The sequence below is a fragment of the Astatotilapia calliptera genome, chromosome 16 (genome assembly GCF_900246225.1).
Source record: "Astatotilapia calliptera chromosome 16, fAstCal1.2, whole genome shotgun sequence".
Classification (NCBI taxonomy): Eukaryota; Metazoa; Chordata; class Actinopteri; order Cichliformes; family Cichlidae; genus Astatotilapia; species Astatotilapia calliptera.
Window position 1 is genome coordinate 4,266,899 of NC_039317.1, and position 12,183 is coordinate 4,279,081.

At 40.5% G+C, this 12,183-nt stretch overlaps 1 protein-coding gene across 1 annotated transcript; it reads right to left on the minus strand.

Annotated features, from left to right (window-relative positions):
* Window positions 1-3,939: 3,939 nt before the first annotated feature.
* Window positions 3,940-5,051, minus strand: LOC113008269 (trace amine-associated receptor 13c-like). Its single transcript, XM_026145571.1, has 2 exons — window positions 4,879-5,051; window positions 3,940-4,756 (listed from the first exon to the last, which is right to left on the minus strand). Exons 1-2 carry the CDS (start codon window positions 5,049-5,051, stop codon window positions 3,940-3,942), a joined length of 990 nt encoding a protein of 329 aa, XP_026001356.1.
* Window positions 5,052-12,183: the final 7,132 nt, after the last annotated feature.

Here is a 12,183-nt window from a genome sequence, read left to right on the forward strand (position 1 = left end):
AATGTAGCACCTTCTTGTGATTTAGCCTGCGGTGGGACGTGTATGTTTTGGTTTTCGTCCAATTACAGAAATGACATGTCAATAGTCTTACAACCTTACAATCCTGAAAGAAAATGTCTTCTGCACTTCACCATGACTCTGCAGCTGAACCTCCTGCTTGTTGAGAGTCGGACCCTTTGAATGGCAGCAGGAGTCATGCTGGCTGACAGAGGAATGTGCAGCAACAGTTCCAGACATGTCGAGCTAAACACAACCACATAGGCTTGTCCAGTGAGTGAGTTCGTACGGCACATTGCTCCAGTTTAACAATTAAAAAGAGCTGTGGTAAATGTGCTGGAACCTAATGGTTGTTTCCTATAACATTTACTACTTCACCAAGACGACTGCGTTTGTTTGATAGGTGAAATAGAAACAAATGTTGGTACCAAATATACAAAAACATCTTCTCTGCAGAATTTAATTCAAGTGGTCCATGTAAACTAGACTCCTGCACCTCCTCTGGGCTCTCTTTTCAGGCTTAAGAAAATCTAACTGCCATAGTCCCTGCGTCTTGATTTTGATTTTTTCCTAGAAGATTCCCAGTTTTTGGATTATGTGCACTGATCTGTTTTTTTGTATGACATCAGCAATACAGCATCTTTTTGTGTTTATGTGTGGTTATCCGAGTCCTCCATTTTGGATACTTCTCCTGCTTGTCAGTCATCGGTCTATTTAAGATTGTAAGAGGAAAAAATACATGCCTAAAATGATATATTTCACCAACATGTGACACTGGACTGTTTTTAGCTGACTATAGCACATTTACCAGGTCATATAGACATGTACAGTATACTGATGGGGTAATGAAATATTTCTTTATTTTATGCCTTTTAGAGACCAACTTTAGCTTGTGAAGTTTTGGACTGTTTGCATTAGTATTCTTATCCTATGATACTATTTCAGGTTTAAATGGTCATTTGTATGTTGAGGCATTGCTGGTTTAAATTTAATAAAGTGGCTGACTGCCTTGAGTATGAAAAAATGATAAACAATATGATTAGAAAGTAGTTATTGTTCTATGTCTCGCTGTTGCAAAATGTGTCACAACGCCTGGTCATGGCAACAACAACACCATGGTGATTGAACTACCCCCCACCAGATGGCTGCTTCACAGCAAAACTTGCAATATAAAAACTGATCAGAGATTAAAGACCCCTTTTGCAGAATCCATAGGCCCCCATCTGCCCATTTATTAAGCCACAACCAAACCACGAAGGATGGGAGGAAAAAAAAAGAATAATCTTTGTACAAATTCAACATACAGTATTTGATCTCGAGGCTTGCAGATCTCATGCTGTTGTCCACAAAATTTCTTCCAAATGTTTGGCATTTAAGTTGAACAAAATTTAAAAAAATCAATCTTTGCCTCTTTTTTTTAAACATTGGCTTCACTTAAGGTTTTCTTTGTTCAAGAATTCAGTTTATGAAATGATATTTAAATATTTTTCTGCATTATACACAAAGTTTTAGCATTTTTTCCACCTAAAGCCCTAGCTCTCAAAGGCCAAGAGCCTTAGTATTTTATCAGTATCCCAATCAACTTTCTATCAAACCTTAATTTTTTTACTCCACACTCATGAAAAAATTTACTGTGTAGCCACATCAATAATACAAGAATTGCTGCTCTTTTCAGGTTTGTTTAAATTGAGGTTAATATCTGACCAAGCAGTATTTAAACATCCAGATGAGACTCTGAAGCGAGTCAGAGGAGGGCTGCAAGACAAGGAGTGGGTTACAGTATGTTCAGCCTGGCGTGCACTGTGCAGAGGGAGACCTCTTGTGGCTTGAACGGTTGCTGACTCCAATAAGCCGGTGGTTGAAACAGCAACTGTGATCTAATTTACAGATATTCATTTCATTTCTGGCATCACAAAATTTAGTCAGGAACGCCATCTTCTGGCAAGTCTGTAGAATGAACAAAGGCTGACTCAACAATATAAAATTTAATGGTAACAGCAAAAACAAATTTTGTATTGACCTTTATTTTTTTCTTCCAAGTACATTCATAAATAGCTGTACTGAAATCAGACTGAAGAGACTGCATGTGCAGATCCAGATGTAAAACATCAATCTGAAAGAAAAGCATGCTCCTTGCTTTTTCCAAATTTTGTATCTTTGCATTGTTTTGACAGGTATATTTATTTTGCTGTTTAAAGGCTACAAATTTTAATTCATAATATCAAATATATATATCATCTCTCCGCACCTTTTTCCCTATTGTGGCCTATAAAGCCTGATTCCCACCTTGATGCCTCACAGTAAAATGTCCTAAGTAGTCACAGTGATGGTCCAAACATGCTAGAACCCAGGTTATCTTAGCTAGACAAGTAGAATTTTAATCTTAGGAGCATAAATAAAGGAGAAATAAATTGAATATTAAATATAAAATTGACCTTTGATCTTTGAAAAACTAAGAGCTGGTAAGACATCCCACAAAGCAAAATTGGTATGGCCCGGATCTGGCCCACACAATGTGCTTACACATGGCCCACATATCGCAAAGAATGATGGCCCTTTGGTGGCCCAGATCTGGTTTGCTAGAGGTAATCCACACATAGGCCAGCCAGCACAAGGCAGACACACTGCTGGCTCTGTGTTGGCCCAGAACAGTTTCAGCTCTGGCCCCATATGTCAGCCTAATGTGTACCTTAATCAAGCCATGTAATAACAACATGTGCTGGAACATAATAGTGCAAAAGTAACATGACGAAACTCTGTTCAGACAGGGAATGGACTGATTCTTATATAGCGCTCTTCAACTCTCCCAAATTACTCAAAGTGCTCTATACAACATGCCGCATTCACCGGATCACACACTTTCTCTAAACGGAGTACTAAAATAGGAAAACAGGAACATAAATAGTGACATCATTGCCACACCTGGCCCACATCTGGTTGACATACACCCTGCCAGTCAGTCAGAAGTGCCAGGTTGATGCAGGATTTGGGTAAGACCTGTTTTCTATGAGCGTGGGCCACATAAACCAAACCATAATTGGGTCAGAAATGGCATGGCATCACATAAACAGGGCCATCATTGCCAGACGTGGCCCATATCTGGATGACATACCACTTACCATGCCAGAAGTCAGCCAGCAGTGCTGGTTTGAGACCAGATCTGGGCCAGACCTGTCTGCTATGTGGGACAGTGTGTATCCATACATATGCAATAATACTAAGTGCAATAATCCTTTCTGTCATCGTTGTATTTTTACTCAGTTGTATATAGTATTTGTATTTGTATTCTATTTTTATCTTATTGTATATTTATTTTATTTTATTCTACTGTATATAGTATTTTATTTTATTCTATTCTGTACAGTTGTGTACTGTATTTATTCTTATTGTATTCTAATTTTTGCCTCATAACTTTTGCACAGGGTGGCTGTAGCTCAGGTGGCAGAGCAGGTCAGCCACTAATCAGAAGATCGGTGGTTCGATCCCAGGCTGCATCCTGGCTGCATGCCAAATATCCTTGGGCAAGATACTAACCCCATGTTTGCCTACTGGTGGTGGTCAGGTGGCGCCTGTGTCTGGCAGCCTCGCCTGTCAGTGCGCCCCAGGGCAGCTGTGGCTACAATGTAGCTTGCTATCGCCAGTGTGTCAATGTGTGTGTGAATGGGTGAATGACTGAATGTAGTGTAAAGCGCTTTGGGGTCCTATGGACTAGAAAAGCGCTATACAAATGCAGGCCATTTACCAATTCATTATTGTCAGGATGTCCTAAAAAAAAAAATCCCTGAAAGTCAATCCAAAATGCTGCAGCAAGAGTACTGACAGGGACTAGAAAGAGAGAGTATATTTCTCCCATACTGACTTCTCTTCATCTTCTCCCTGTTAAATCCAGAATTTAAACTTAGTTTTGATTATGGTAATCTTTTTAGAACAGATTTCTTCCTTCTACAGTATGCTGACTTCACAGGAGCCAGGCTGCAGTATCTGTAGTGTGACAATTAGTTTCACAGCTTTTCTAAACCAGGGGTAGAACATAGCATAAATCAAAGGGTTTAGACAGGAGTTTAAAAGAAAGAAATAGAATACAATAGATGCAGAGGCACTATTGAGAAACTCGTCTCCAAAAAGCGAAACAATGTAATATGGGCAGAAACATATTAGAAACACAAGAACAAGAACACCCAGAGTCCTGGCTGCTTTTAACTCTGATTTCTTTGCTGTTAGAGTCACTGAGAGCTGTAGTGTGACAGCTGTAACCTGAGAGCGCATGGCACGGGCCTGAGACACAGCCACCACAAACACTCTCATATACAGAAATACAATCACAGTAACTGGAATTATAAAGGATAAAACAAGGTCAACAAATCCTGCAATGAATTCAACAAAAATTATACATTCTCCAAAGCAAGAATTATGCTTTCCTGGTTGACTTAGATCATCTCTTACAATCATATAGCAGTAGAAAACCGAGCAGAGCCAACACAGACAAACACAAAGTTTCACTCTTCTCTCTGTGATTCTGGTGGGGTAATGCAGAGGGTCACAAATAGCCACATAGCGGTCGACTGATATCAGCACCATATCGCCCACTGAGGCAGAGGTAACAACGAAGGATATATAATTATACAGAGAACATGTGAGCTGACCAAGAAACCAACACACTGTATTTCGCAGGATTTCTCCAGGCATAAACAGAAGGCCAATGAGAAAGTCAGCGGCAGCCAGAGAGAGGAGCAGGATGTTAGTGGGTGTGTGGAGCTGCCTAGAAAGATAGGAAAATATAATTTTAAAAAATCAACAGAAAGAAACTATTCAAACAGGTATTACAAATCAGGTATAGACTTGTAAAGCCACAGCAGCAGGTAAAAAAAAGTGAAACTCTGCCTGAAGTGGGAGACTGCGATGATGACAAGCAGGTTGAGAGTCACAGTCAGCAGAGACATTGATGGCATCAGAATGTGAAAGAGCAAAACTTGTGATAGAGGAGTTGTAGGCTTCTTGCAGGAGGTGTTGAAGAGTTGTGGAAAGCAGAGCTCTGCTCTGCTCTGGGTATCCATCTTCACAGAGCTGCAGAGAGCTGCAGCATTGTGACCAGAATTAGTAATATCCCCACACCTTCTTTAAACTCCTCCCCTTATCATTCTCTCAGTGTCTGTTGGATACTGATGCCCCTCTTCCCTTCCCTTGGGCCAATATATTAATTAATTTTTGATCATAACCATATCTATCTCACTCTCTGCCTGTACTCATCCCTCTTTCTTCGAGTTTTTGCATGTGATCTCATCAGGATGTCATTCAAGAGCTCCCCATCATATTGGACGAGATAAATGGTAGTTTACATAGAAATTGCCACTATTTATTTTTCCCCTCACAATCATCATAGACAGAAAGCAAGTTTTTTTTTTAATCACTTTCTTGTTGTTTCAGATATAAGTACCCGAGAAAAAAACAATAGGCATTACATAAATAGTATAACAGTATAACAATTATGTTATTTAAAGTCGCTAGTATCTGTTTCAAACGGTATTTGACCATTTAAAAGTTTTATATTTATCCTTTCATAGTTTTTTCTTTCTCATCTTGTTCATCCACCTCTTCCATTTCTACTCTTGCCTGCTCATATCCATCTCATCCTTTCCCCCCTCAACTTAATCATCACTCCTGAACTGTAATTAGTGTTTTAACAAAAGAAATCCTCCAGGTTCAAACTTAATTTAATCTCTTTATTGTCGCAATTAAGTTATCATCATGCAACCCCCCATCCCTGGACAGATGACAAGAAATGGCTATGCAACAACATAACATTACAAGCTAGCTTGATGTTGTAAGTTTTAACATCCTAAAACTTTTTAAGTAATTTCCCTCTGATCAACAGTTTAATTACATTTTCACATCATGAAAGTTTATTTGTGGAATGCGAATCTACACATGTTAGATCCACTGCAAAAAAAGTTTCAGTAACAGCCATAAATGGCAGCAAACAGGGGATAACAGCAGTGTCCCAAGAAAGGAATTTCTATTTAACTTTTAGTATATATATCATGTGTTATAGAACTAGTCAAGGATTTCTTTGTTTTAACATTTTTAAACATTATTTATCCAGAGGCACATCCTTTGATCCCATCAATATCAGAGGGGAAGATAATTCATAGCTCTGCAATGACTTGTTTTGTGCAGAGAGGAACCTCCTTGTCAACTCAGTTTACTGAAAGAAAAAAAGAAGTCAAGGCACATATTTAACAGCTTTTGGAGAGTAAAGTGATTAGAGAAAATTGCTATCCCTTTGCATCCTTAGTAGTATTAGTACTAGTTTTAGCTTATGCCAATGTTTCACAACCCTTCATTTTGAAGGTTGATGTTCATTACTGTTGTTTGGGTGCCCCGCTTTCACAGCAGTATTCAGATGATAGGGTGCGTTCTATAGCTTATGCTAGCTGACGATTAAAGCCCACTGAATGCAAAATGTCAAATTACAGCTCCAGGAAACTTGAGTTCCTAACTTTACAATGGGCGAAAAGTTCAGAGGATATATGCTGGTTCATAAATGTGGTCTTCACAAAGTTAACGATCCCTAGAGCTTTCAGACCACAGCAAACCTTGGAGCTTTTAAGCAATGCTGAGCTGCTCAAATATCCTCCTTTAACCTTTCAATTAAATATCATCCAGGTTGGGTCAGTGGTAATATGGATCCTCTCTCCTGCTATTGTCAGTCATCTGCCTCAATGGCACATATTGAGAGCTTGCTTTCTGGTACCCTTCTTCCAGATGCCTTAATTTGCAGCCAGATGGTGGTGCGCCAATACAGCAATTAGTACTCTCTCAGAGCCTTAGGGATAAGGTCTTATTTCACAATGAGTATGGTTACCAGGCGATTGACAGGACACCAATGTAAAAAACATTTTGAGAGGTGAAACTTGAGTCTTAGTAACGCCCCTTTTAAGCAGGGTTGGGTTCTTCTTTTCTCTTTACTAGCACAGGTAGAAGAAAGTAGGGGTATTTTGTTTGAACTTGGAGCTGTGTGGGGATCCTTGGTGCAGAGCAGTGGTATGTTTGAAATTTTTGACATGTAGGAGAAGGCTTTATGGTTCACTCCCGTTAGATCGTCATAGTGGCCCCTCCCAACTCTTCTCATGATACCTGTTAGTAGGGCTGGGCCATATTATACCATTCACGGTAATACCGGTATAATGTTAGGCAACGATAGGAAAATTAAATATCGCGATAGAATATGAGTACAACGCGCATGCGCAGTGCCTTTGTTTTCATACACACATGGCTGATTGTTGAGTGAAACAGATGAACCAGAATTGGTTTGTAAAAATGGTGCAACTTCAGTGATGTGGAACTGGTTTGGTGTTTGTCCATCAGATACACGACAAAGCACATTTTTTTGCAGAACATGCAAGCGGCCGTCGTTATTGTTGTACAGTGGGGCAAAAAAGTATTTAGTCAGCCACCGATTGTGCAAGTTCCCCCACTTAAAATGATGACAGAGGTCAGTAATTTGCACCAGAGGTACACTTCAACTGTGAGAGACAGAATGTGAAAAAAAAATCCATGAATCCACATGGTAGGATTTGTAAAGAATTTATTCGTAAATCAGGGTGGAAAATAAGTATTTGGTCACCTCAAACAAGGAAAATCTCTGGCTCTCACAGACCTGTAATGTCTTCTGTAAGAAGCTTTTCTGTCCCCCACTCGTTACCTGTATGAATGGCACCTGTTTGAACTCATCATCTGTATAAAAGACACCTGTCCACAGCCTCAAACAGTCAGACTCCAAACTCCGCCATGGCAAGATCTCATCCCGTGGGGTCAGAATGATCATGAGAACGGTGAGCAAAGATCCCAGAACCACACGGGGGGACCTGAATGACCTGCAGAGAGCTGGGACCAAAGTAACAAAGGTCACCATCAGTAACACACTACAACGGCAGGGAATCAAATCCCGCAGTGCCAGACGTGTTCCGCTGCTGAAGCCAGTGCATGTCCAGGCCCGTCTGAAGTTTGCCAGAGAGCACATGGATGATACAGCAGAGGATTGGGAGAATGTCATGTGGTCAAATGAAACCAAAGTAGAACTTCTTGGTATAAACTCAACTCAGCGACAGCCCCAAAACATCACTGCTCTCGAGAAGATCTGCATGGAGGAATGGGCCAAAATACCAGCTACTGTGTGTGCAAACCTGGTAAAGACCTATAGTAAACGTTTGACCTCTGTTATTGCCAACAAATGTTATGTTACAAAGTATTGAGTTGTATTTTTGTTATTGACCAAATACTTATTTTCCACCCTGATTTACGAATAAATTCTTTACAAATCCTACCATGTGGATTCATGGATTTTTTTTTTCACATTCTGTCTCTCACAGTTGAAGTGTACCTCTGGTGCAACTTACTGACCTCTGTCATTATTTTAGGTGGGGGAACTTGCACAATCGGTGGCTGACTAAATACTTTTTTGCCCCACTGTATTTGCCGGATTAAGATGCTCTTAAATCTGGGAGTAATCTGGGTCCTAAACTCCGTACGCTTCAGGTCAAACGAACACTACAGCATCACTGAGAGTTAAAAACTGTCTAAATTCTTTCATCTTTAATAAAACGATCAGCATTGCTGCTTTAGCAGGTATGAAGTTTAACTTCCAGGCATCCATGAAAACAAAATTTATTACATTTAACGGAGTTAAAAGTTAGCAGGAAGCTAGCAGAAGTTAGCTCGCTAGTTTCGCTAGTTACCTAAGCATGATATTGCATGTTCTGACTGAGAGATTTCTGATAAAATTCAAACGTACAGCTCTGCTATCACTTCCAACGTAAATGACGACAGGAAACTAAACAGCAGTGACGTTTGTAGGGTTACTGAAGTTGGGCTAGCTGATATATAATGATGTGCTACGTAATCGCTAGCGACACAGCTATGTTAGGGAGTGGAGAATTATTAGGCAAATGAGTATTTTGTCCACATCATCCTCTTCATGCATGTTGTCTTACTCCAAGCTGTATAGGCTCGAAAGCCTACTACCAATTAAGCATATTAGGTGATGTGCATCTCTGTAATGAGAAGGGGTGTGGTCTAATGACATCAACACCCTGTATCAGGTGTGCATAATTATTAGGCAACTTTCTTTCCTTTGGCAAAATGGGTCAAAAGAAGGACTTGACAGGCTCAGAAAAGTCAAAAACAGTGAGATATCTTGCAGAGGGATGCAGCAGTCTCAAAATTGCAAAGCTTCTGAAGCGTGATCATCGAACAATCAAGCGTTTCATTCAAAATAGTCAACAGGGTCGCAAAAAGCGTGTGGAAAAACCAAGGCGCAAAATAACTGCCCATGAACTGAGAAAAGTCAAGCGTGCAGCTGCCAAGATGCCACTTGCCACCAGTTTGGCCATATTTCAGAGCTGCAACATCACTGGAGTGCCCAAAAGCACAAGGTGTGCAATACTCAGAGACATGGCCAAGGTAAGAAAGGCTGAAAGACGACCACCACTGAACAAGACACACAAGCTGAAACGTCAAGACTGGGCCAAGAAATATCTCAAGACTGATTTTTCTAAGGTTTTATGGACTGATGAAATGAGAGTGAGTCTTGATGGACCAGATGGATGGGCCCGTGGCTGGATTGGTAAAGGGCAGAGAGCTCCAGTCCGACTCAGACGCCAGCAAGGTGGAGGTGGAATACTGGTTTGGGCTGGTATCATCAAAGATGAGCTTGTGGGGCCTTTTTGGGTTGAGGATGGAGTCAAGCTCAACTCCCAGTCCTACTGCCAGTTTCTGGAAGACACCTTCTTCAAGCAGTGGTACAGGAAGAAGTCTGCATCCTTCAAGAAAAACATGATTTTCATGCAGGACAATGCTCCAGCACACGCGTCCAAGTACTCCACAGCGTGGCTGGCAAGAAAGGGTATAAAAGAAGAAAAACTAATGACATGGCCTCCTTGTTCACCTGATCTGAACCCCATTGAGAACCTGTGGTCCATCATCAAATGTGAGATTTACAAGGAGGGAAAACAGTACACCTCTCTGAACAGTGTCTGGGAGGCTGTGGTTGCTGCTGCACGCAATGTTGATGGTGAACAGATCAAAACACTGACAGAATCCATGGATGGCAGGCTTTTGAGTGTCCTTGCAAAGAAAGGTGGCTATATTGGTCGCTGATTTGTTTTTGTTTTGTTTTTGAATGTCAGAAATGTATATTTGTGAATGTGGAGATGTTATATTGGTGTCACTGGTAAAAATAAATAATTGAAATGGGCATATATTTGTTTTTTGTTAAGTTGCCTAATAATTATGCACAGTAATAGTCACCTGCACACACAGATATCCCCCTAAAATAGCTAAAACTAAAAACAAACTAAAAACTACTTCCAAAAACATTCAGCTTTGATATTAATGAGTTTTTTTGGGTTCATTGAGAACATGGTTGTTGTTCAATAATAAAATTGTTCCTCAAAAATACAACTTGCCTAATAATTCTGCACTCCCTGTATACTGCAACAAGATGGGAATAGACCAGCTGCGAGAGAATTCAACATTAATGAATCAATGGTACAGAAGTGGAGGAAGCAGAAGAATGATTTTAATAAAGTTTGATTTATCTGACTGCTTTGTTTCGCTTAATGTGCCTTATAATCCCGTGCACCTTATGGTCCGAAAAATACGCACTGCACACTGCAGTTTAATGTTGCAAAGCACCTCTTTTTAACTTCAGTGGATATTATACATGGTTATGCTCAGGATATGTCAGCCCATTTCTACTGGAAATGCCTTTTGGTTAAACTTTCAGCAAGGAATTTGCATTTGCACTGTTACATTTTTATAAAGCTTTAATGTACATGAAAACCAGCTTCTTGTTTAAGTGAAAATAAATGGAAGGTTGTCTTTTTGCGCTAGTAATGTTGTGGAGTTGTATTTTGTCTCGCATCAATTATATCGTCAGTTATATCGTTATCGCAAATTTTCAAATGTATATCGTGACAAATATTTTTGGCCATATCGCCCTGCTCTACCTTTTAGGGTGGGACCCTATTATGGAGACAGCCTACAAAAAGAGTAGAGTAAACTGGGAGAGATAATCACTCCGAAGTAACTTGTTCATTTAATATATTTATGCTTTGCTTCAGTTAACAGATCGCCAGGCTGTTTCTTTGTCAGTGTGGATTCCAGGCTGCTGGTCTGAGGTCCTTACATGCGTGTGGCTACCATAATTTGTGGGTTTTATTGAAATAGCTTAGAGCTGAAGACTTTTGTATGTTTTTGTACAGTGGGGCAAAAAAGTATTAAGTCAGCCACAGATTGTGCAAGTTCCCCCACTTAAAATGATGACAGAGGTCAGCAATTTGCACCAGAGGTACACTTCAACTGTGAGAGACAGAATGTGAAAAAAAATCCATGAATCCACATGGTAGGATTTGTAAAGAATTTATTCGTAAATTAGGGTGGAAAATAAGTATTTGGTCACCTCAAACAAGGAAAATCTCTGGCTCTCACAGACCTGTAATGTCTTCTGTAAGAAGCTTTTCTGTCCCCCACTCGTTACCTGTATGAATGGCACCTGTTTGAACTCATCATCTGTATAAAAGACACCTGTCCACAGCCTCAAACAGTCAGACTCCAAACTCCGCCATGGCCAAGACCAAAGAGCTTTCGAAGGACACCAGGAAAAGTATTGTAGACCTGCACCAGACTGGGAAGAGTGAATCTACAATAGGCAAGCAGCTTGGTGTGAAAAAAATCAACTGTGGGAGCAATCATCAGAAAATGGAAGACATACAAGACCACTGATAATCTCCCTCGATCTGGGGCTCCACGCAACATCTCATCCCGTGGGGTCAAAATGATCATGAGAACGGTGAGCAAAGATCCCAGAACCACACGGGGGGACCTGGTGAATGACCTGCAGAGAGATGGGACCAAAGTAACAAAGGTCACCATCAGTAACACACTACAACGGCAGGGAATCAAATCCCGCAGTGCCAGACGTGTTCCGCTGCTGAAGCCAGTGCATGTCCAGGCCCGTCTGAAGTTTGCCAGAGAGCACATGGATGATACAGCAGAGGATTGGGAGAATGTCATGTGGTCAAATGAAACCAAAGTAGAACTTCTTGGTATAAACTCAACTCAGCGACAGCCCCAAAACATCACTGCTCTCGAGAAGATCTGCATGGAGGAATGGGCCAAAATACCAGC